At 49.8% G+C, this 24191-nt stretch overlaps 1 protein-coding gene across 1 annotated transcript in view; it reads right to left on the bottom strand.

Moving 5' to 3' along the window:
- COL6A3 (collagen type VI alpha 3 chain) overlaps nucleotides 1-24191 on the bottom strand; it is a 78625-nt gene that overhangs the window by 22189 nt on the left and 32245 nt on the right. The window contains exons 8-28 of the mRNA XM_041766094.1: nucleotides 23468-24076; nucleotides 20970-21575; nucleotides 18762-19376; nucleotides 17287-17886; nucleotides 16294-16631; nucleotides 14814-14892; nucleotides 13835-13980; nucleotides 12346-12438; nucleotides 11842-11895; nucleotides 10864-10935; nucleotides 10123-10149; nucleotides 9984-10028; nucleotides 9810-9863; nucleotides 9294-9356; nucleotides 8627-8692; nucleotides 8185-8238; nucleotides 5584-5619; nucleotides 4927-4989; nucleotides 3817-3879; nucleotides 2254-2316; nucleotides 1169-1332 (exon numbers count right to left, since the gene is read on the bottom strand). Of these exons, the coding sequence (XP_041622028.1) occupies nucleotides 1169-1332; nucleotides 2254-2316; nucleotides 3817-3879; nucleotides 4927-4989; nucleotides 5584-5619; nucleotides 8185-8238; nucleotides 8627-8692; nucleotides 9294-9356; nucleotides 9810-9863; nucleotides 9984-10028; nucleotides 10123-10149; nucleotides 10864-10935; nucleotides 11842-11895; nucleotides 12346-12438; nucleotides 13835-13980; nucleotides 14814-14892; nucleotides 16294-16631; nucleotides 17287-17886; nucleotides 18762-19376; nucleotides 20970-21575; nucleotides 23468-24076 (3910 nt within the window). The remainder of the gene's footprint in view (nucleotides 1-1168; nucleotides 1333-2253; nucleotides 2317-3816; nucleotides 3880-4926; nucleotides 4990-5583; nucleotides 5620-8184; nucleotides 8239-8626; nucleotides 8693-9293; nucleotides 9357-9809; nucleotides 9864-9983; nucleotides 10029-10122; nucleotides 10150-10863; nucleotides 10936-11841; nucleotides 11896-12345; nucleotides 12439-13834; nucleotides 13981-14813; nucleotides 14893-16293; nucleotides 16632-17286; nucleotides 17887-18761; nucleotides 19377-20969; nucleotides 21576-23467; nucleotides 24077-24191) is intronic.

The raw sequence follows: 24191 nt of genomic DNA, 5'->3' as shown, positions 1-24191 counted from the left end.
ATCCCTCCTCCCAACCTGTGGCCTCCCTGACGGTCAAGGAGTCATCTTATGGGCCCATCAAGTGTCTTTCCACCGGACTAGAGACTGGTTTACTTTTAAACACCTCACTTCTTAAAGGCAGCAATCACCTGACTCAGCCTTCATCCAAGTTCAACCAGTAGAATCCCTCAACCTTTCCTTGTAAGAATGATTGTCCGTCATTCTTTGAACCTCATCGAATTTAATGTAGGGAGACAATACAAGGAAAGCTTCAAATAAGGAAACAAAGACATTCGTAGTGAAGAGACGTCCTGGAAAGCCTGCAGAAGGTCACCCTCCTGGCTCCTGGTGGCAGGGCACTCGTGGGTTTTAAACCACAAATCAGAAGCTCTCTCGGGCATTTTATAAACCAAAGGAAGTAGTCCACAGACCGACATCTGTCATAAATTATACTACTTCTACGATATGCAACCAAGAAGTATTAAAACTTGTACTTTTTTTTGTCCTGTACACAAACCTCAAACAAACCTATACCAGGAAGTTATAAAGGCAAATTACAATATACCCTAGACCACAAGGTTCCATAAGAAACTTCTTTTTAAAGCTTCTTGTTACTCTAAAACTCAAAACCTCTTTTCTCCATTGTGGTATCAAAAGAAAAGTGGTTTACTTGGAAAAAAAAAAAAAATTAAAAAAAAAAAAAACCTCTCTTCTAAAAAATAAATAAATAAATAAAATAAAAATTCTCAATATTCTGTAGACTTCTCTTCCCTGGATAGAAATATATATTACGAACTTATCGTTCGTGAGCAAATAGATTATTATTATAGATTATTTTTAAATGACATTTTTTAAATGAGTTACCGAGGTAATAACTTTTATTCCTAGGATGTCTCATTCAAAGGAAATGGTTTCAATGTGGATCGAGACCTGAGCAGATCCAATTCCATTTTAACCAAAGGATATTTATTTCTTTGCGAAAAGCTCCTGCAAGACTGAAAGTGAAAGTATATCCCGCTTCATCGAGTCCCCACGTTCACTTAGGAAAAAAATGTCTTTCCTCAGTCTTCTCTGATGGAATTCAGTGAATTTTGAAATTCACTTGCTGTTTATAAGCAGAAGGTTTTGCTGTGTTCAGTCAGGTCCCAAGGACACAAGAAGCAACTATCAAGTTACCCTTATTTGGGACCCAGTTAAAGGGCAATGATGAAGCCTAGCCCAGAGCAAGGCCCTGTCTCCCCACCTCCCGCCTTCTAGCGAAGGATGAGCCACAGCACGTCTTGCTCTTACCGTCTCCCCTCGAGGGCCCCGGCTCCCGATGCCTCCCTTCTGTCCCGGCTCTCCAGGCTCACCCTACACACAAGAAAATTAAAAAAAAAAAGGCTGAGACATCTGTGGTTCCAAAGCCAACTTAAAATGTGATTCTAAGCCATTCGTGTTCTATGCAATGCTCACGGTAGGGTTGCTGCAAGCTGCTCCCTTCATCTTTTAGATTTTGATAAAAATGATTTTTTTTTTAAATCGCAGTGCTTGTGTGTACACTCCAGGAAAAGAATCCAGGAAAAGTCTGTGTTTGTTCCTTGCATTAGCATGGCACGGGGACATGCTGACGGGGAAGAGAGAAACAGAAACAAGGGGAAAGAAGCCAGGAAAGTCAGTGGGCGTTGAATTCAGCAGGGAAACCCAACAACACCAGCAAGAGACGCAGAGACAACTGTGGATTCACATGAACACATTTCCTTTATGGAGAAAATGCTGCCCTTCCAGACTGGTTCTGATAAATTGTGGTTTTCTTAAGGCTTACGGAAAGTCTGTTCTCAGACAGCCTTCATGTAACAAGCTGCCGTTATCCAAAACAGTCGGGCATCTGGGCCTCTTGGATAAGCTAAATATGGCCAGCAGAGCTCCGTGTGTGCACTGCAGTGTTGAAAGGATGCGTGTGCAATGCAGCACGGAAGCTGTCCTAGGCGCCCCCAATCTGCTCGGATGGCTCTGAGGAGCCACAAACCACGGCACGAACAGAATCAGGTCATCCACCTGCTGCTGGAGGGTTCTGGCCATGAGATAGCCAAGCCACTGAGTACAGCCCACATGTTCCCTTGGGGTGGGGACAAGACAGGGATCCCACGGGCCAACCTGGTTGGCGACCGGGGAAGCTGGTGCAAGCGAAGCAGGAGGGCACAGGGACAGATGAGAGAGAGAGAGAGTGAGGCCACGGAGAGTCTGGCTGGGCCTCGGCCTCAGGAAATGAGCCCTACTTTTGTCAAGACGCACCTTTCTTCCCAGGGGACCGATCCTGCCACGCTCTCCAGGAACGCCTGTGGTCCCTCCACCTCCCTGCAGCACGAGGAGAGAGGAGCGTGTCGATGAAACATTCACCCTGCAAGCCCAAAGGCCTGAACCCTGCCCTCCCCCGACCCCGCTGCACTCAGGGCCATGCACGGTGCTGGAGACCCAAATGCACGCGTGCACGGACACCACTTATGCAAACTGAAAGTATCACCTGACCGCTCGGCACCTGTTTCCCCAGAGGAACACATGCTGCTGTTACCAGTCACATACCCCGAGGCCCTGACCAGAGAGGACAAGCACCCGGATATTATGTGGCTTTGTTTCCCTGTCCACGCCTGCACACTGACCCCCGGGTACACAGGTGTGGAATCCTGTGTCCCTGTATCCACTGACGGAGCAAATAAATAATGAAGAAACAGCTCTTCAAATGGAGCGCAGCCCCCAGAGCCCGGAAACGACCAGAACAAAGATGCCAACAACAGGGGTTAGCAGCTACTTGGCATCGGTGACCTTTTGAAGAGCTTCACCTCACCCCCACTCCATAAGCTCTCGACCAACCAGAGCTTAAATGATGTGAACAGAACCACAGGAGCTTTGAAAATAGGGATTTCTCAGATTGCAAACCGGGGAAGGATGTCTAAGCGAACAGAGGTTCTCACAAAGTTTCTGCTTCACTGTCCGACCTTTTGTTCCTTTATGGAGCAACAGGTCAGTTCTTTGCCAGTTTTCGGTCACTATGGTTTTCCATAACAAATGACAGGGGAGCTCCCGTGTCAGACAGGAGGGACGCCCGAGTGTGCAGCGCTGGGTGCTGGGTCCCCACTCAGCTCTGACACATTTCTGCTCATTGTCACCAACCACAGAGATGATGTTCATGCCTGTGGCCATGCAAGTATAAGGAGCAGCTTCTGTGTCAGACCTGAGGACGGGGAACGCCTCACACTAAACACCGAACCCCAAGGCAATGTCAAGGGGCCACCTGTGAAACAACTTGGCATTAGCAGAGAATGTGGGCAGATTGAGTTAGATCTTAAGCAGGTGTAAGCCTCAGACTTTGGAGATGCAGGGCGGCCCCTCTGTGCTCACCACCCAGCTGGGCCCTGTTTGGAAGGAGCAGCACTAGGATTTAAAAAGCCCCAGAGGGGCACCCGGGTGGCTCAGCAGTTGAGCATCTGCCTTTGGCTCGGGACGTGATCCTGGAGTTCCAGGATCGAGTCCCCCCTCAGGGTCCCTGCAAGGAGCCTGCTTCTCCCTCTGCCTGTGTCTCTACCTGTCTCTTTCTGTCTCTTTATGAATAAATAAATAAAATCTTTAAAAAAAGAAAGAAAAAAAAGAAGCCCCCAGAGCACCAAGCAACAGGGTCTCTTACTTCTTCGGGGAGGCTGGCCAGTCGCCGTGAGGACCGAGGCTGACTCAGGGTGTGTGTTGCCAGGAACGAGGCGAGGGGGAGTCTATCTACAGTGACACCACCCACGGGACCTCAGCCTGTGCAGGCCCTGCACTCTCTGCTTAGCTAAAGACGGGGGTGCGATCGGACCGACTTACCCGAGGCCCAGAAATGCCTTGTTCACCGATCAGCCCTGGAGGACCTGTGGGACCAGGTGGACCCTGAAGAGGTAAAATGCCAACGTAAGTGCTGTGTGGAGGTGGCGCTCCATGAGGAAGCTCACTCAGGGTGACACCTGCACCTGGCACAGAGCCCAGAGCCCTGCTCTTTTTGGCGCAGCCAGAAAGCCCGCTGGAGACCACGCTCCTGTCTCAGCTGTTAACAGCAGCTCCAACGCAGGACACAAATGGGGAAGTTAATTAAAAAAAAAATACAAGGAACAAGGGGTGCCTGGGTGACTCAGTCAGTTCAGTGACCAACTCTTCATTTCAGCTCAGGTCCCGATCTGAGTCATGACATGGAGCTCCGCGTCAGGCTCCGTGCTCAGTGCGGAGTCTGCTTCAGTCTCTCTCCGTCTTCCTCTCCCTTTACTCCTCCCCTCCTCACTCCTTCTCCCTTTCTCTCTTTCTTTCTCTCTTTCTCTCTGTCTCTCTCTCTAACATAAAGAAATAAAAATCTTTTAAAAAATTACGAGGAACAAGGGTTGAAACAAAAGCTTGTGCACAGATGTCCCCGGCAGCACCATTCACAATTTCCAAAAGGTGGAAAGAGTCTGAGTGTCCACCAGCCGACGACTGGGTAAACAGATTGTGGTCTGTCCACGCCGTGGAATATTCCTCAGCCATCGAAAGGAAGGAAGCGCAGACACACACCACTACGTGGATGAAACTCCAAAGCATGATGCTCAGTGGAGGAGGCCGGACACAAGAGGCCGTATATTGTGTGACTCCGTTTACATGAAATTTCCAGAAGAGACAAACCCACAGAGACAGAAGGGAAATGAGTGGTTCCCAGGAGCCGAGGGAGGGGAGATGGGAGTGACTGCGTAACGGGTAAGGGGCTCCTCTGGGGAAGGTGGACACGTGTAGAGCTCATGGTCACCTGAGCTGCCTGCCACGGAACTGTTCGCTTCACGATGATTAGTTTTGCATCCGATTTTGTAAAATTGACTCTCACCTCATTTAAAGACAAACAACTAAGCATCCAGGAAACATCACAAGGCATGCAGCCACACCTTGGGCAGGGTGGGGGGTGGGGGGGTTACTGACCTGCGCACCTCGGGCCCCCTGCTCTCCCGCGGAGCCCGGCTGGCCCGGGCCACCCTTGTTGCCCTTGGAAACAAAAGAAGATGGAGGGGGGTGTCAGGATGGTTTCACCAATGTCAGCCATCTGCTCTACAGTCACACCTGGACAAGGCGACAGGAGAACAGCCCTATGGGGTGGGGGTGAGGGGGTGCGGAGGCCATGGAGGAGGCAGCTCCGGGACGAGACGCTGGGCAGGTACAGCGGTGTCACTCTGCACTCTTAGGATGGTTTTCCACTCTTTTCACCCTCTGCTCAAGATGGCTTTGGGAAATAAGGTTTGTTTTCTTGTTTTTTTTTGTTTGTTTGTTTTTGTTTTGTTTTTTTCATCCAAACCTGTCTTGCCCGGGTGAGCAGATGGACACAGGAAGACGCTGAGACTGGTCAACAACCCAACAAGTGGGCCCATCAGGGATAAGGGATGCCGGACATCGCCTCCTCCATCTCTCGCCTTCGTTTTTGGTCCCTGTCCCCACGGCCCCTTGGTCTCACAAGCCGTTTAGAAGAGCCTCATGTTAAGGAATTGGCAGCTGATTGAGTGCCATGCCTCGCTGGCAAAGGGACAGGGCACACGGGGAGTCATGATGTGATGCCGGGAAAGAGGCACCAAGTTAGAGACCTACCTTCGTTCCTGCTGGTCCCCTTCGGCCAAAGCCACCCTGTGGAGAAGTCACAGAAAGTGAGAGGGAGCCTGGGGACGGAGCCGCTGTGCACCTGGCTGGCCCCGAGCAGACGTGCACGCGCCACCCTTCCTCTTGCCCTCATCTCTGCGAGCTTTTGCTTCCGTGCTGCCCTGTTCACCACCCAGATGGAAGCTTTCAGAGTGACTCCAGCCCTGCCAAGCAAAACAATGACTCGTTCTGGCTGGATGATCCCAGCCAGTCTCACACAAGGATGTGAAATGGTAATGTCAACCTGTCTGCTTTACGACCGAGTTCCTAACTGCAGGGCGAAGTCATGAAATATGTTCATTCTCGTGGAAGGGAGTCCCAAGCTCTCCAGATGCTCCCGGCCAAATATAACACATAGTTGGTTAAGTAAAGTATCGGGATTGCGCATATGTGGACCTAAAAGCCCAACTGTGCTTAGTCTGGGCTCATGACTTGGCAACGTCTCCCTCGGTGTTCTAGAAGTGACCCTTAATTCAAATAAACGTGGACTTGCTGCATTAAGTCATCCTTTAATCCCAATTTTGTGATGCTTCCTCTCCAGAGCAAAGGTTCAGGATCGGAACTCACGGAGGTCCTGGGTGTATCTTTGCGAGGTTAAGGGTTGGTATTCTGGAGACTGTAACACAATAGTTCTGTTACGGGCTTGACGCATCTGCTGCATCAACCAAAGAAACACGCTCTCCACTCCCAATGGACGGGCCCAGAGATTTTCTGAGGTGACGGCTTTGCCATTATTCCCTGTGATGGCAGCTTCTTTAAGGGAAGACCTTGGCCTCCTTCCATGGATGACACATGGACAAGTGGAGGGGGAGGGGACGGGCCAGGCCACTCCTTCAGAATAAACAATCTGGCTGGCCTCCCCCAACCCCAGCAAGGGGACATCCTAGAGTATGACTAGAGGCCACCAGTGCTGGATGACGTACAACTGAGGCCAGAGACAGCCTGCAGAAGCCTGAGTGGTGGACTGAGGCATGAGGTAGCCCAGTGGGAAGGACACAGGTCACCCCGGCATGAGCCTGGCACAGCGAGGTCCTAAGGGAAGGAGGAGGAAGCTGACAACAAGGCCTTCCCCGGCCATCAAGGGAAGAGTCTATGAGAGCCCTTGACCCCGTATCAACTTCAAATCCAAGTGTCTACCTTGCATGTAGAAATCAAACGAATTGGCTGCATGGCTCTATTAATAAGTCATTTCGTGAAAACAAGGTTTGGCTCCACTCACGACCGGAGCCGTCAGCGCGTCATGACAGACAATAGAGTATTTCCTCATCGCTTCGTCATCACACAGCTCCTCAGCATTTTTCAAATATAATCCTCAGAACATTTAAGACGGCATCTTCAAATTTTGTTTGCCTCTGAATTACAAAAGTATAACCTAAAAGATTATGCCTAGGGGCGCCTGGGTGGCTCAGTGGATGAAGCGTCTGCCCTCGGCTCGGATCATGATCTCGGGTGTCCTGGGATCGAGCCTCGTGTTGGGGTCCCTGCTCTTCGGGGAGCCTGCTTCTCCTCCTCCCTCCACCCCTACCCTTGATTGTGCTATCTCTTGCTCTCTCTCAAATAAATAAAGGCTTTAAAAATAATAATAATAAATAAATAAATGTGCCCAAGGCATATCATGCGATCATGAGTGAGAGTCACTCCTCCCAAAAGGCGCCCAGTGCAGAGCACACGATGGTGCTACCATCGGTCCAGCTCCCAGCGCGAGGCTGGCGCCAGGGAACAGGCGGAGGTGCTGTTGTTGGCTACACAGCCCAGCCCGGGGTGCTGTGCTGTGCCGCCCGCTGAGCAGAGCCACCCTGACGGCCCCTGAAGATTTATCCACTTCCAGACCGCTCCTCCCCAAGCAGGGACTCACTCCCCGCTTCCAGAGCCGAGCTCTGGGTACCCCAGCTCCACCCCCCATCCCGGGCCCAGAGCTTGTGTACATAGCTTTGGCTTCAGCAAGCCTTCCGCAAGCCTCAGAGAGCCTGCATGCAACGCGCCGTCTGGCAGCAGACATTTGTGAAATGTCTTGAAAAAGCAGCTGCAAGATGCGATTCATGAGAAAACAGAATCTGGTTCCGTTGCTTGAACTACAGCAGCACCGACCAACCAACCAACAATTACGACGCCAACACGTACACGACCCGTCGGCCCTCCTCCCCCTAACTCCCTCATTCCCCTCTGTATTCCTGCTTCTGTTTGGATTTTATTTTATTTTATTTCTTTTTTCTGTTTGGATTTTAAAAATATTTAGTGGGATTAAAACCTAGCCAAATATGTGAAAGCAGCGAAGGCATCGCTTTTAAAAGCCTCTGTTGGATGCGGTGCTTTGGACAAGAGGCAAGGAGAACCCCGGGGCGGGAGGAGGGCTGGGGCACAGAACAAATGGTGAGCATGAAGCATGCCCATAAGCACCAAGATTTGGGTGACAGCAGTTTCAAGAATCCCTTTAAAATCCCTAAATATAAAGCTGCTGAGTAACTCTGCCCCAGAGCGTGTTGGTGGGCCACTCAGGCAGCAGCACTTGCTCAATCTCCCCACGGAGGCCCCCAAGCCCCAAGAGGCACTCACGTCCTTCCCGGGGTCTCCAGGCCTTCCAGACACCCCGTCTCTCCCAGGGAGACCCTGATGGGAGGAAAAATTGGTGTAAGATTCTCAGCTGCAAAGAAGACTGTCTAACTCGGGCACACTGAGCCAGAGGCCGCGGGGAAGGGCGCACACACACAGGGTGGTGGGCTGCTGGGGGGACCGCTGAGATGTGGGCCGTGCCCAGCTTCGGAAGCCTCTGGCTTCACAAGCACTTTCCACTGATATCTAAGGGGCACAAATTCTGCAGGTAAGTAGCAGTTGCTCCCACTCCCTGTTGGAGACTCCCTTCACCAAGGGGTCTGCGCCCCACGCGTGGGCCCCACAGCCTTGAAGACCACCTCCGTGGCCTCTGCGGCGGTGCTGGGCATGCGGGGAGGGGGCCAAGCGCTCAGCCAAGGGGGTCTGGGATTACAGGGTGTCGTACCATGGGGCCGATGTCTCCAGTTTCTCCTTTGGGTCCTCTCTGCTGACTGTCCCGTCCTGAGTCACCCTGCAAACAACACAGGTCAGGGACATGAGCTGCATGTGCAAGCAAAGGATGCTTTCAATTCACTTTAGGGAAAGAGATGGAAAAGAAAGGCTTGTGGCTTCTCTCGTTCTGTGACTCTATAAAACCCCATGCCAGGCCAGCCTCCTCTCCCCGGGCCAGAACCAGGCAAGAGTGACCCTGGGGGATCGTCCTTCTCACTGAGGAAGGGCCACCGCCCACCGTCCAGGGCCGAGAGTGGTTGGTGACCCCATGGGCAGGCTGTGGGTCATGGGTGGGATATGGCCGAGGGGCGGCCTGACGTGTTGGCCACCCCTAATACTTTCCTGACCACCCAGTCCAGCTGGATGAAAGCGCCCTGAGGCCACCTTTTAGGGAAACTTCTGAGGTCTTTGTAGGAAAGGCCCTGCAAACACTTTATCTCTGCAGGTAGAGAGCAAACACATCTCCAAAATTGTAGGAAGAGGACAAACCCTGTGTGTTACCAACACATGTTAAGGCCATTTCAGAATTCTGGTTTAAAATTCTTCCCTTCAACCTGCGTCGCCAAAACCCTCTTCCCCAAGACGCGGGTCTCACACTGCGGGTGAGGACGTCCCCTTACCGGGTCACCTCGAAAGCCAACGTCTCCTCTCTCTCCTTTGACCCCTTTAGGTCCTTTGTCACCCTAAATAAAAAGCCCAAGCAGAGACAAAAATTAGGTAGGGTTTCCAATTTGTATCTCACCCTTAAAATCACGTACTTTAGGTCGTAAATCTTTAACAGGATAGCATTTCCCATTAGCGCATTTACAGAAAGGTAAAATCACTTCCAGATATTTCTGATTTCTTCTGGTAATCCCAAATATTTACTGGGACCTTTTCCGTACCAGACACCGGGGGTTTATTTAAACAGATCACCCTCAGCTCGTGCCCTATGAGACATACCCTTCCAACAAACAAAATATATGATGTAATTGTCACAGCTGATGGAGGACAGAGTGGATGCCAACCCCGGACGACATCAGAGAAGGCTGCCTGGAGGAAGCAGTCTTCACAGACGTGAATTAAACAAGTATGTATTCCTTAGGTAAAATGTTTCTAGTTTTTCCATCATGACAACGCTATGGAAACATACGTACCCTTCTGCCCGGATTCCCTTTCTCTCCAGAAGACCCAGGCAATCCTTTGTCTCCCTGTCAAAGACAATGAGAAAACGTCACCCCCGGCACAATTTCCACCGCAGCCTGAGCTAGGAGCGGCCGGGATGTTCAGAATGAGGACACGGTGTGCGCTCCGAGCGCGAAGTCACTTACGTCTTCACCGTCGAGACCGTCCAGCCCGATTTCTCCTAATTCGCCCTGCGGGGAAAGCAAGACGCACGGTGAGAAAGGAAAACCCACAGATCCTGAGAATGCGATCAATTTACAAAAAGCTAAAACAAAGCGAAGGTACCTTCTCTCCTGGGAATCCGCGAGAGCCCTGGAAGGCAGGGGAAAGGGGGAAGATTAGGTCCTCCCTGGAGGCCACAGAGAAAGGCGGCGGGGGGCGGGGGGGGGGGGTAATCCCTCCTCAACACCTGGATCTGAAATCCAGTGTTCTCAGGACTCAGTCTACACTGCCCTCTCTCCATCCTGGCAGGGTGGGGGTGGGGGTGGGGGATCCTGAGGCTAATTTGCCTGGGCCTGAGCACCTGCTGCTCTAGGCTCCCTGGGCAGGAGGGCACCAGGCTCCAAGGTCCCTTTGTGACTTTACGGCCCGGTGGCCTCTTACCTTCAGCACCTGCTTTCAAACATCAGCAAACGGAGGAGACAGCGCCTCCAAGCACTTCTCACAAGGAACCTTCCAGCGTGTGCCTGCCACCCTGGCCCCCCAACACTTCTCTGGCTCTTCTCGGGGCCCAGGGCTGGAGGCACAGGCCACCGGCCCTCCCCCCACCTGGCCTCGTGACCGCCCCCTGACTTCCTCAGGCTCCCTGCCCGCGGCAACCTGGGCTGCTGGACCCGCCAGACCTTGGACCCGGCCTGCAGTTGGAGCCCCTGGCTGCTGAGGCCTCCGGGGCCTTCCTCCCCAGGGAGGCATTTGGGGACAGCGTCTCACTTCTGCACGTGCCACTGAACGCCTCTGCCTGCCGATGTCCTGGTGCTGTGGTCACACATACGCACGCGCACACACGCACACACGCACACCCTGTACCTTTATTCCTCTCTGCCCGGGGCAGCCCTGGAAACCTTGAGTGCCGTTCACGCCAGGAGGACCGCGCTCACCCTGCCGGGAGAGACAAAGCCATTTACAGGTTGGAGCTCCTTGTCACTATGCCTCCACTGAGTTCGCTTTGCCAGGAGAGGCGTGTTCTAGAAAGTAAATTTCCCCGGCAGGGATGCTGTTCAATCCTGGTCACGCCTTCGGCACCCCTGCACCCCTAGCCCTGGGAGGTTCCTACCCCTTGGGGGAGTGGGCCCTGGAAGGTCCGTGGCTCAGAAGGTACCTCCCTAGAGGACCAAGGATGGGCAGGCCTCTGGGTACTGGGTGCTAGGAGAACCCTGGGCCTGATGGCTCCTGCACACCATCCCTGGTTCCTAGCTCCCCAGAGGGTCCCGGGGTTGGCACTGCCTGCTGGGACCCCGTGACTTCATCTGCTGTCCACTGGCCTTGTCCCCCCATCCCAGGGCTGGGCCTCTTTCTAGTGTCCCCAAGCTTTTCAGACCTCATCTGTCCCAGGACCTGCTTCCCGAGCCCCCAGCTGCATCCTTAGGTCACCCAAGTCAGCAAACCTCCCTTAAAGGCCGTAACCCCGACAACAGCCTGACTAGGCTCCCTCTGCCCTGCCCCAGCTCACTCCCGTCTCTGCTTGGACTGGACATCTGCATTTGCTGGACCCCGGCATGGCCTATTTGGTGTCCCCCGGCCTCAGAGGCCATCGAGTCTCTCCCTCTGAAATAGAACGAGGAAGACCCCTGCACAGCACGTCCACATGTGTCACGTCCAGTCATCCCCCTGCGCCCTGTGCCCCACAGCGTAGAGATCTGAGATGTCACAGAAGTCAGAAACGAAGGTTTTCCTGGTAGGAAAATCACTGGAAATGCAACAGATCATGAGCCCCACAATTCAACCCCAGCGTGTGAGGAACAAAGAGGGAAGACAAGCTTAAAGAACAAATCATCTTGTACTTACGGGTCCGCCCTCGTCGCCAGGATAACCTCGATAGCCATCTTCCCCGGGAATACCCTAAAACAGAAAGAGTGATTCCTCGGTGAAAGCCTCTGGTTTTCTTTGTTCTACCTTCAAGCATCTCCCCGACCCCGTTCCTTTGATAGAGCAGTGCCACCACTTAGCACGGCGTTAGCTGTTCCCTTGAACTTGGGCTTCCATTCATCATTCCAGCGCCATTCATCTATCAGGGTCTTGAAGGCTCTCAAAATCCTGTCCGCTTCCTTTAACTTAGATGCAAAGGCTAAGATTTCCTGCTGACCCTCCGCGGAGAGGCTGCCAGTACGTGATGCCCACCGATACGAACATTATTTCAGAAAATGAAGAACCAAAGCACTAAAGAACAGATCCCCTCTTCCTGAGGAAAGAAAGAAGGCGGCGGGCATCCAGTGTCCCTCAGGCCTCCTGTTGCACCCCAGGGACTCTGCTAAGAGCTGGCCCCAGGTGTAAGAGGCACAGCCACTTTACCTTTGGCCCGATGCTGCCAATGGGCCCGCGGTCTCCTCTTTGCCCGGAGCATTTGCAGGGAACTCCGCAGCAAGCTTTCTCAGCGATGTTGTCCTACCAAGAAGAAAAGAAAGTTCAAGTCCTAACAAATGCCAAGAAAAAAAAAAAAAAGCATATATAGGCCATGAAGGGGAAAAAAAATCTGATGTGCATGGATTCCACAGTGAGAGGTGAAGCTCTGCCCACGTGGCCCTCCCTCTGAGACTGGCCCAGCAGTTGGACGGGGGTGGGAAGTCACACATGGGGACGTGAAGAGCCACCAGAGTAAAATAGATCTTATTCACGGCGTCACTTTGGGCTGGGCCTTATTTCTAAAAGTTTCCAATGTCCATCTTCAAATTTCACACATTAAGCATGAATGACATATTTTCAAACTCTAAAGAGCAAGATCTAAGAAGCAGGTTGCATATGGCCCGGATAGAAGGATCCCCCAAATCTCCTCAGAACCATGGTCAGAGCACAGACCAGGGTGCCAGGATGGAGGAAAATCGGGAAGAGCCACGTGTGGGGCAAACACAAGTGGTCCCTGCCACCACCCTGGGTCACCAAGGAGGCCACACTCAGCAGACACCCTCGATGGTCCCTTCCCATCCGAGCCCCTGACTTTACGGGGAGAGTGGATGCCCAAGAAACATTTCCAGCTGCTACACTCATGGTGGTCACTTTCCTTACAGTGGGCTTCTCAGAGTTTTCACTTTCTTCCACATTCCAGATGTGTCAACTAACACAACCTCCTACCACCCAATAAAAAAAAAAAAAATCCTAATTCCAGCCTTGGGAAGAATGCAAGAGCAAAGAAGGGACATTCAATTCATCCCATGGCCTGCTATTGCCACAAGCAAACAGTCCCTGAGTTGACCACTCAGCCCCACGTCCCCCAAAGGCCCGCCCACTGCCAACCCCGGAGCTAGTATCTGCAGCCAAGAGAAGCTGAACCCAAGCATTAGGAAGCCTCAGGGTCCCCTCTATCTGCTCCAAAGGAAACTAGGAGAGAGGCCATGGAGATGCTTCTCTGCCCAGAAATGATCTCTCTTCTCCTGCATTGCCTTGTTTGCTCATGCAAGCTTTCTGATGCTGACAACCTGATTCCCGTTTGCCGACAGTCACTCTGATGTTTTGCCTTCCTGACAGTCTTTTGAAGGGCAAAATGCTCGCAGAAGGGAACTGAGGAAATTGCCAGGTGACGCCACCAGCATACCCAGAGAACCACTGTCCCGCTGGCCACTTTCCCAGCTCTTGGGTACCTCTGGTCCCAGGGCTCGCGCACGGGATGGCAACAAGGCAGGTCCCTCCCAGGTGAATTAAATGAATTGAATTATTGAGTGACCCACCCAAAGGGCCCCTCTGCCATTCATCTGGCAAAAAGATAAAATAAAGTGCCTTCGTTATCTTAAGGTGACAAAGAACTTGGTATCTAGACCAGTTTGTGTGTAGAGACATAAAAACTCACGAGCTGCTCTGCTAGTTCATAATCGAGGTCCAGCAAGTTAAGCCTCAGGGGCCTGTTGTATAGGAAGCCTCGCCCGAACTCCAAATGCATCAGCTGCTCCAAGTTGGCTACACGTTCAAGGCCCACGAGGATCAGAGCCTGGACACCTGCGTGGAGAAGCACATTCAGTGCAGCTTGCCTGGCCCTCCACAGCCACCACCTCTTTGCCCTCCTGACTTTTTATTTTAAAAGAAGACTTCAGTGTAAAATGTGGCCTTTACCTAAGACGTATTGAATCAAACTAGTTAGCCACTCTGAAGGGTCAAGATCCTGGAAATTTTGACACCTCTGAGCAATTGCCCCAGCTACATAGCGAAACTCATCAGTAGAAATACAGGAAGTGATGTCATGAAACATATTCATACAGAAATTCTCAAACTCTGGCCTTGTGAAACATGGGGGTGCTGTGGGAAGAGCTGAGATGCACACCTCCCAAACCAGATGAGTCACTGTCTCATCTTCTTCGCTCAGGAAAAGCCAGCTAAGTCATAGAACATTCTTATGATAAATTTTGCTTCTGTAAACCTCTGGTGTTGGCATTCACTTTCTGACAGTGCTAAGAATTCCAAAGGAAACGAATATCCAGATATTATATCTGATAATAGGCATCCCTGTTTATCTAATTGCCCTAAATTTGGAAAATCTATGTTCATTATTTGGTGTGTATTAGAGCATATTTTTGCTTAAAAGTATGGTATTTGTGAGCTGTGATCAAAACGACATATTCTTTTGCAAAAGCATGCTGCTTTCTGGATGTTCTGTGTCAGGACTTGCTGATAAAGCCATCTGTGGTACGAGGGGAACCCCGATAGCACCAGGCAGGTGTCGGAGGGCCAGGCTGCAGGGAGGATGCCCCAAGGATCCCCCAGAGGACCTTAGCTGGGTGGTGTCCCTGCCTCACCCAGGCCAACTTCTCACATTTAGAAAGCCCACGACCTACCTTCTTGTCGGAGTTCCTCAGATGCCTTTTGTAAATCCGCCAGATTTCCATCTACCCCATCTGTAAAATGAATGACCACCTGAAAAAAAAAAAAAAAAAGATGTGTCAAACCCCAACCAAAATTAGAAACCTCAGACTCCCAGCAGGGAGACCGGTCCATTCAAATCCTCCATCTTAGAGTCGAGGACACCGGGGACCAACAATAAGAAACAGTCATCCTCAGTTTATAGCTCTTTGATACTGTGCAATAAGTGAGGGATGAAATAAAGGGGGATACTGTAGTGCTTGATTTACTAAAAAAAAAAAAAAAACAACAACAACTCAGAATAAGAATAAAAACAGTTTATCTCATTTTCCTATTTATGTGATGTAGTTTCTAGAAATTGTGTGAGTGTGTGTCTGTGGGTGTGTTATGGGCTGAAGTACGTCCCTCCAAATATCAGCTGTTGAAGCCTTCAAAGCTTCAAAGTCAAGAATACAGAGAAATCTTCACCACTAACTAAATGAAACAGATCCTTCATGGTGTTGAGAAGGGTCATTTCGTGTTTGCTTGGGACCAAGCCATGGCAGCTCATGTGACCAGCCCCTGAGAATCAGGAAACCGAGTCTGACCCCGTGGAAGCTCTGCTGAACCAGCCCCTCCAACACAGATGAGGGGATTCAGGACTGGTCACCTCGGTGCTGGCTCTATGGCTGATTGTTTATCAAGACTGCACCTTTGTAAACGTGGATGTTTTTATATTGTATGCATTTTCTATAATTTATTTTTCCATTGGATTTTAGTAAAATGTTTTTTTTTTCAAAAAAAAAAAAAAAAGGGCCCCTCTGCCCTCAGAAGATAACTATATGTGGCGATAGGGCTTTTAAAGGGTCCTTAAATTCAGTGAGGTCATTGCGGTGGGCTCTAACCCAGTGTGACTGGTCTACCGAGAAGAGATTGGGACACAGACACACCCAGAGGGAAGATGGTACACAGACAGGAGGAGAAGGTGGCCGCCTGCAAGCCAAGGAGAGAGGCCTCCGAAGAAGCCAACCCAGCAGACACTCTGGTCTCAGACTTTCAGTGTCTCCAGAACTGTGACAATCAATTTCTGTTGTTTCTACTGTTTCAGCCACCCAGCCTATACACATGGAGAGAAAGAGAGGGAAACAGAAACCATGATGTACTTAAGGGGTTGCACTATAATTAAACATGAATTAATCACAACTTCAACTCAGTCAAGCTTACTTACTGATTTCCAGGATTTTTTTTTTTTTTTAGAGCATTAGTAAAACTACTACAATGAGGAAGATTATTATGATCAGCTGACGGTAAGGCACTTTTTTATTTTTTGGGCACTGCCAACCCCATCAAACGGGAAGCGTGTTCATAGAAGAACACTTTGGGAAAAGGGGCTTCTGGACATAGAGGTGTGCCTCCTGACCACTAGAAGTCCAGAAGCTGCATGGGAAGCTGAAAGAAGGAGGAGCCCATGCTCACCTTTACATTGTCTGCTGAAGACTGTCTGAACTTGTTCTGATAGACCTTCAGTGTGTCTGCAGTGAGGACATAGGGGTGCTGGTTGCGCATGTTCCGGAACTTCTCAAACAGTTCTGGCTGGTACTCGGCAAAGTCAAAGGCCTCCACGGGACCTGTGGGTGTGTTGGCCACCACCGACACCCGCACGGTGGGCATCTGGCCGCCGCTGCAGCTGATTCTTTGCATCTGGCTGATTCTATTCAAGATGGTGTCCATCTTGGACTCAAGGCCCTTCTGGGTCACAAAGACATTCTGATCCCTTGATCCGTCAAACCCCAGAATCACATCCAGATTACAGACTGCAAAAGGGAAAGTAGGCAATGAGCTCTAGGTTGAGGTGGCTGAGATGAGTCCAATACACAGGCACAGCCCCCAGATGGGGACCAGGCATCGTGCTCAAGGGCAAAATGAGATCCTCTATGTATGGGCTTGGAGAAGCAATTTGGTCTGCCTCTCTCTCAAGGCACGCCAGAGCTGACTCTTAGGAACTGAGAGTGTAGACCATTTCAATGTGTTTGCTTTTCTGGGGTGTTTGTCAGTTTGGGCCTGCAATAGAGTTGGTGTGCACGTGCACCCCAAGATTGTACTTGGAATTAAACGTGCTTGAGAACTCGAGTACTCTTTTCTCAAATAGTTGATCTAATAAACCTATCAACAGAAACAGGGATCGATTACTCTGAATTATTTGGGAGATCCAAGAGTAGAGGGAAAAAGTAAACCTTGTAAGAGCAAGAAAATACAGACTTCCACTCTTACCCCAAAATATAACATATCCTTATTGTTAACAGGGGCCAGGCGGTTGCCAGGACCCAACCCACATGGATATAAGGAAAATGACTGAAGCAGCCAAAGGCTCAAGGACCCCATGGGCCAGCACCAAGCACATAAATAACCAAACAGGTCCTAAATGTTGGCACGATAGGATGAAAACGTACGTGTAAGGGGATTGGTTACCTTTGGAAATATCGGTCACACCCGGACATAAGGTTTCATGCATTGCATCGTGCAGAGTTTCCAGAACTTGCTCGCTCAATTCAGACAGCTCCTGGACGTTGCCCACTCGGAACGCTGTAGCACTGTTGGACGCTATTTTCCCAACCTCCTCTGAGTCGATGTTCTTCACACCCACGGCAAACACTTTGACACCCTTCTGGGTGAGTGCCAGGCTGGCCTCCTGGGCATCCTCCACCGACTTTCCACCCGTGATCACAAACGCTATCTGAGGGACCCTCTGATCCAGGCGGCTGCCTGCCTCCGGCACGAAGTGATTCAGCCTCAGGTGCTCGATGCCCACCTTGGTATTTGCGTGTCTCCCCCCTTTGTAGACAACTTTGTTGATGGCATCAATAATCTGCTGCTTGGTGGAAAAGTCCTTCAGGAAGAACTCGTCAGTGGGGTCAGAGTTGTACTGGACCAGCCCCACCTGGATGGAGTCACCGCCCTCATACAGCGTGTCCACAATTTCAGACACGAAACGGAGCACTTCCTGGAAACTGTCCCTCCTGAAATTGATGGAGCCATCCAACAGGAACACAACATCTGCTTTCTTTTTCTCTGAAAGTGATTGAAATGCAAATGAGGAGAAATTTGGTTTCCATATCCATAACAAATATACAAAGTGTAAAATAGCTGGAATGATGCTAAAAATGCTGTGACTTATTCACAGCAAACACCTTTGCTTTATTCCATGCCTCTATGGTTCCCAAATTCACAGCCACTATTTTGCTAAGAACAAGAAGATAAATGACAAACCATCTGAATGAAAAGATAAGAGACAGTAGGACTTGGGGAAACTGAGAATTCAGTCTGATTATCCCACACAAAACGGTATCATGCCACAGATTCAATGATCCAAAAACTCAGATGTTTTAGGAAATGCCACTAAGCACTTTCCTTCTGGTTAAAAATAAACAATGATGTCTGACAGGAGTTGAAGGAAATGTGCCAGAAGCAAATCAAAACAGGGGTGGGGGAAACAGATTGGAAACTGGGAAGCAGACCCCGTACACCTTTGGAAGATCGCCTGCCATCAGGCTAAGCGCTTCGTGGAAGCCTCCCAAAAGTCAATCACATTTGGGGGTAATTTCCTAGTTATAATCAAGCCATCAAGACTGGAGTAAAGGAGGAGCATGGATTAGCCAGTCTCAGATTCCGTCCTATTCTGAGAGCCAACGAATCTAGAGTTAACCCTCAATGCACCTTCACAGGAACTTTCAATGAGGTTCTAACTAGTCTCAGAGAAGCCTCTGGAGGAATCAATGACCAGAGAACAGTTTCAACTGAATCATTTTTCCAGTATTTAGTTTCTAATATTATGTGCAGCAACAACCTTAACAGATGAAAATTATTAAGATAAACACTAACTATATTTTTTCAATGAAAGGATAATTGATGTCACGCTCTGTAGTTACAGGTCACGCAAGTCATACCTGGCCGTGAGGGAGAAGGTGTGTCCACTCCTGGAGGTGCAGGCGTGACCCCGGAGGGCCCAAAGGCGTGCATGACCCTGTCTTCTATGTTGGGGAGCTCTCTGAACTCTCGCACCGTGAAGACCAGTCTGGGGTTGTTGGTGATGGTCTGCAGCTCTGCTCTGTCGATATTTCGGTTTCCTACTCCTAAACTCACAATCCCTGAGGAGCTGATCACCTGCGAAAACCTGGAAGTATCATCCTGGGATTTTCCACCCAGAAACAGAACCAGGTGTTGGGGCACCCCGTCTTCTATCCGGCTCCCAGCAGACTTGACAAAGAGATTTCTTGCCACAAATTCCAGAGCTTTGCCGGTGTTCAGTGGGGACCCCCCTCTGTGCCTCAGCTGACGCAAAGCATTGATCACGGAAGCCTGAGATTTATGGGTCTTCAGGTAAAATACTGGGAAGACCTCATTGCTGAACTGTACAGCCCCAATCCTCACTTTATTGGGGCCAATGTTGAGTCTGCGAACAATCTTGATAACAAAGTCCCGAATATATGCAATGTCATCAGGCTTGACGCTGTCAGAGCTATCGATTAGGAAGATAATGTCGGCTGCATCACTCTCAATACCTGTGGATAGAAAGAAAAGAAGAGGAAAACTTGGGACACAACTGGAGTCGTTATTTGGTTTTATTTCTGCTTTCATTTCTGAACTTTGCCTTATACGGCACCACAATATTAATTAACATTAAAATTATAAGCTGATGTGTGTGTGTTTATCTCTTGAGCTTTTTAAATATAATCACTAAAAGTTGAGCCTTTCTCACCAAAATAATTTCTGCTTTTTGAACTATTCGAAGTTGTCCAAAACTTTCTCTTTCTAAGTTTACTCTAGTTTCATTTTGGCTTTGCGGTCTGGGTTACAACTAGTTTTTAAAAAATGTAAACAGCATTTAGAAACTGGATTATCAGAATCTACAGAATCATGAGCTGTTACTACCAAAAGGGATCAAGGTCACCCAGAATAACATCTTTGGTATACAAAAAGAGAGAGACAACTGACATCAAAGTTCCTCTCTGTCTGAGGCCGCCACGTAGGTAGTGACACCTAGAGAATGCCAACTCTTTCCTAGTGCACCTCGACAGCTGCCCAGGTGTTTGACTCATGGAATTTCCTCCTGCCCACAAATCCCTAGCATTTATACAATTTGTTTTATTTTCACTATTATTTCCCCTGTTTTCTTTATATGAGTCCACTTTTAACTACAAAATTAATCAAAAAGTCTTGAGAAAGATGAACCATGTTTTCCTTTTAGTTAGGGTTCTAGGTACTTCTTGGATACCATTTTGGTTTTTTTTGTTTTGTTTTGTTTTAAGATTCATTTATTTATTTATGATAGACAGAGAGAGAGAGAGGGGGGAGAGGCAGAGGCACAGGAGGAGAGAGAAGCAGGCTCCATGCTGGGAGCCTGACGTGGGACTCGATCCTGGGTCTCCAGGATTGCACCCTGGGCCAAAGGCAGGTGCTAAACCACTGAGCCTCCCAGGGATCCCCCCAGATACCATTTTGTTGAGCTACTCACATGTTGCCACTCAACAAATTCAGCCTCTTTTGCCTCATCAATCACCAGGCTACTTATAATGGAAACACAGCACAGCAAAAGCTGAGCAAGTCATGGAACTGAGCCATTAATACTGAGAAAGACAAGAAACTGGCCCAGCACACACAGCCAGGCCTTGGGTTCTCCAGTAGAACACAAAAGATTTCACACAACATCAGCATCAGAATCATACACATACAGACAAAAACGAAGACAAAAATAACTAAACACCCGCCATCCTAGCTAATACGAATGACTTCTGCCTCTTTACCAATTACAGTGTTAGCCGTAAGATGTAGAAAGATAACTAATCAGAATTATTTTCACTTCTTGACAAGATCCAATCCAGGCCAAATTGCCATTTCCTTAAGCCTTCCACAAAATTGTCCACCACAAGCTCAAATCCTATCCTTTCTAACACCCTCTCCCTAAGATGCTCTATGATTCACCATCGCGTACATCCACCCTTCTTGCAACAAGCAATAGACACAAATGGTTCAATAGCAGTGTCCCTTTATTTTAATTTAACTTATCATGAGTACCATGGATCTCTGAACCTGTTATGTTTTTATATATTTTTTAAAAAATACCTCAGAGAACAACAAAAAATACCCCATCTTACCTGGAGAAGGATAGCGAGTGCTGGCCAGGATCTGCTGTATCTGTTCTGAAGTTAGGGTTGTGATGGGGGTCAGCAGTTTCTGCTCCAGGCTGGGCAGCTCCCGGAATGTGTTCACTGAGAACACATATTCAGGGCTCAGGGAGATCTTAACCAACTGTTCCTGGTCTGCGTCCCTTGCGATGGTAAATGGTGCAACACCAAACTGCTTGAGTTCTGCTGCAGAATCATCTACTTCATCGTCAGACTTTCCAGATGAGATGAGGACCAGGAACTGAGGGACGCCCTCCTCAATCCTGCTTCCCAGGGGCCTCTTGAAGATATTCCTTGACACGTACTCCAGGGCACTCCCAATGTTGATCTGCCTCCCACCTTTGGGCCTCAGCCGCCTCACCGCATTCTGCACTTCATCCTTACTGGAATGGGCATTCAGCAGGAATTCCACCCTGGGGTCCTCGCTGAACTGGATGACTGCCACCCGAGTCGTGTCAAAGCCCACATCCAGGTAGTCAACCAGTCTCTCAATGAGGGTGCGGATGTACTGAAATTCAGGGCTAGCATTTTGGGACCCATCGATGAGGAAGACCACATCCTTCTTGCTTCCAACACCTGAAAATCACATGTAATCATGGGCTTCACCTTTGCCGGCACCAAATCCTTAGTGTTAATGAACCACCTCCTGGTTTGTCATGGAATCATCACCTGATGGGTGACATAACCTCATTCTGACTATTACAGATAAAATACCAGTCCCAGGAGTGGGTTCTGGCTTTGCAGTGATTATAAGTCAGGGAGAAGAAACCAGCAAAGGACAAAGAGTAACCCTGAGGGAGGTGGAAAGTAGACACATAAGAGCCATGTCTAGACCAAGTAGGGTTGGTGTTTCAGGAAGGAGATGATCTCAACTGTGACATGCATCAGCTCCTCATATATCAAGCAAGATGGCATCTGGGAAATGATCGTGGGGGGACCTTGTCAAGAGCACTTTCTGTGGAGTGGTGAGAGTGAATGACAGATTGGGGTGGGTTCAGAGAGGAATTGCAAAGGTTTCAATAACTCTTTTAAAAGAGGATTGAGGTATTCCCGGAGGGGAAGCAGGCATCAAGAGGGTTTCTCAGAAAGAAGAAAAAGTGATGTGTCTGTATTGTAAAGGGAATCATCCTTCCCATCCTTGGTGGAGAATCAATGAATCAGGAGAAAGAATGATGGATGGTGTCCTTGAGTAGGTGAGAGTGGGCAGGTGCCCAGGAGGCAGAGACGGCTCACCTGGGCTGAGCTATGGACAGCAGTGCTGGGAAGAAGGAAAGCATAGAAGAAGCAGGCTAGGAAGTAGGCAAAGGTAGAAAAATAGTTATTTTGAAAAGTGGGGGAGCAAATATGCTGCAGAAATATATGCTTGTATTTAAAGTCAAGAACTCACATGTGCACTATGACAAGACTTCCAGAATGTATTCTTGAGAACCCTGCACCATATAGAAGGACCCTGGAGTCAAATAGATTTTGGAACTGTGGCATTCCCTTATTGCAATACACATCAATTGTGGGAGGACCTCTTTGGCTTTATCCCACTGTTCCCCAGATTTATTTTATCACAAACCCTTTAGAACATTCCACAGAAGCCTGCAGGACACGGTGTACTCTAGCAAGGAAAAGCCAGCCTTGCTTCTACTCTTCCCTTCCTTTTGTTCCCCTCTGCCTTTCTTTTTCCCCCCTCCACACCATGAGGCTTCAGATGGTACTCTGTAGAATGTAAGCCACAAGGGAGCAAGGACGCTGCAAGGGAGCAAGGACGCTGCAGCCTCCTCAACTACTGCAACCCTCTCCGCCCGAGTGCCCAGGGTGGGTAAGCCCTCGTGGGTATTGTGCAGGGCACGGATAGATCTCAGCCCCCTTCATCCCCAGCATCCAGGATCCCACTGTTTTCTAGCTTATTGTAACCAGGTCTACAAAAGGGGAACAGGAAAGACGAAGTAGAATGAACTACAGTTACAAGAGCAAGGTGGACTCCTGCCGGTTAAGACATTTACTTCTCAGCACCAGCCACATTCAAAGGCAGTCATCATGCTTTGGCTCTAGAAATACCAATATTTCAGAGACTGTGCCCCAGCATAGGGGACCCTGTTGTCAAGTTCCCTCCCTCATCACAGCAGGCTGCCAGCTGAACCCGCCAGTGGGACCTTAGAACTGATACCAAGCCGGTGCCACCAGTGAGGTGGCCCCGTCCTTTCCAACATTATACAGAAGCCTCTACATGGACTTAGGGGTCTACATTAAAGCCAAGCATATGCACATCTTTGAAACTTTTATAATTTGGCCCAAAACATGAATCATAGTATGTCCCCAGGCCTCTGCCACTCCTGGTCACTGAGACCAAAGGCACGTAGCTCCTAATTCTTCATGAAAGGCCAGTTTTCACCACATATGGTAGAGAAAACCAACAGAGAATACTTTGGAGCCCACAGTCCAAACAAGTAGCCCCATCCAAGGAATCTCCTCCTTACCCGGACTCGTTGGGGGAAGCAAAACTGGCTGCAACCGGCTCAGTTCTTCCCGGCTGAGCTGGATCACTCTGTCGGAGACCACCTGCTGGATGGTTCCCAGCTGCCGGAAGGTAGGAATGGCCACGGCAAAGTCGGGGATGAAGGAGATGGTCTGCATCTCTGTGATGTCAGCATTCCCGATGCCGATGCCGATGGGCACTGCCCCTCCCCTCTTCAGGACCACCGAGGGGCCCCTCACATCATCCCCTGACCTGTCAGCCGTGAGGACGATCAGGAGCTGGGGGACACCTTCCGCTATCCTGCTTCCAGCTGAGCTGATCAGGATATTCCTCAGGACAAAGTCCAGGGCAGCCCCGGTGTTGGGGGTTGGCCCTCCCAGGAGGGTCAGCCTGCGAATGGCATTGACCACACTCTGCTGGTCCATGTATGAATTCAGGTAGAACTCAGGTCTGGTCCGGTCGCTGTACTGCACCACGGCCACACGAACCCGATCTGGGCCCACATCCAGGCTCTCCACCACTCTCTGGACAAATTCCTTCAGCAGAGGGAAGCCACTTCTGACACCTTCAGAGCCGTCAATCAGAAACACCACATCCTTCTCACCTGAAACTGGGAGGGAGACACCCTCAGTGACACACAGGACCAAAGGGATTGTCTGCCTTGGATCAAAGTGGGCAGCATAATGGCCCCTCACAGGTATCCAGTTAGGAATCCCTGGAAATTG

Source organism: Vulpes lagopus, chromosome 8 (genome assembly GCF_018345385.1).
Source record: "Vulpes lagopus strain Blue_001 chromosome 8, ASM1834538v1, whole genome shotgun sequence".
NCBI lineage: Eukaryota > Metazoa > Chordata > Mammalia > Carnivora > Canidae > Vulpes > Vulpes lagopus.
The sequence above is the reverse complement of the archived record's forward strand: the minus strand, read 5'-3'. Positions and strand labels throughout refer to the sequence as shown.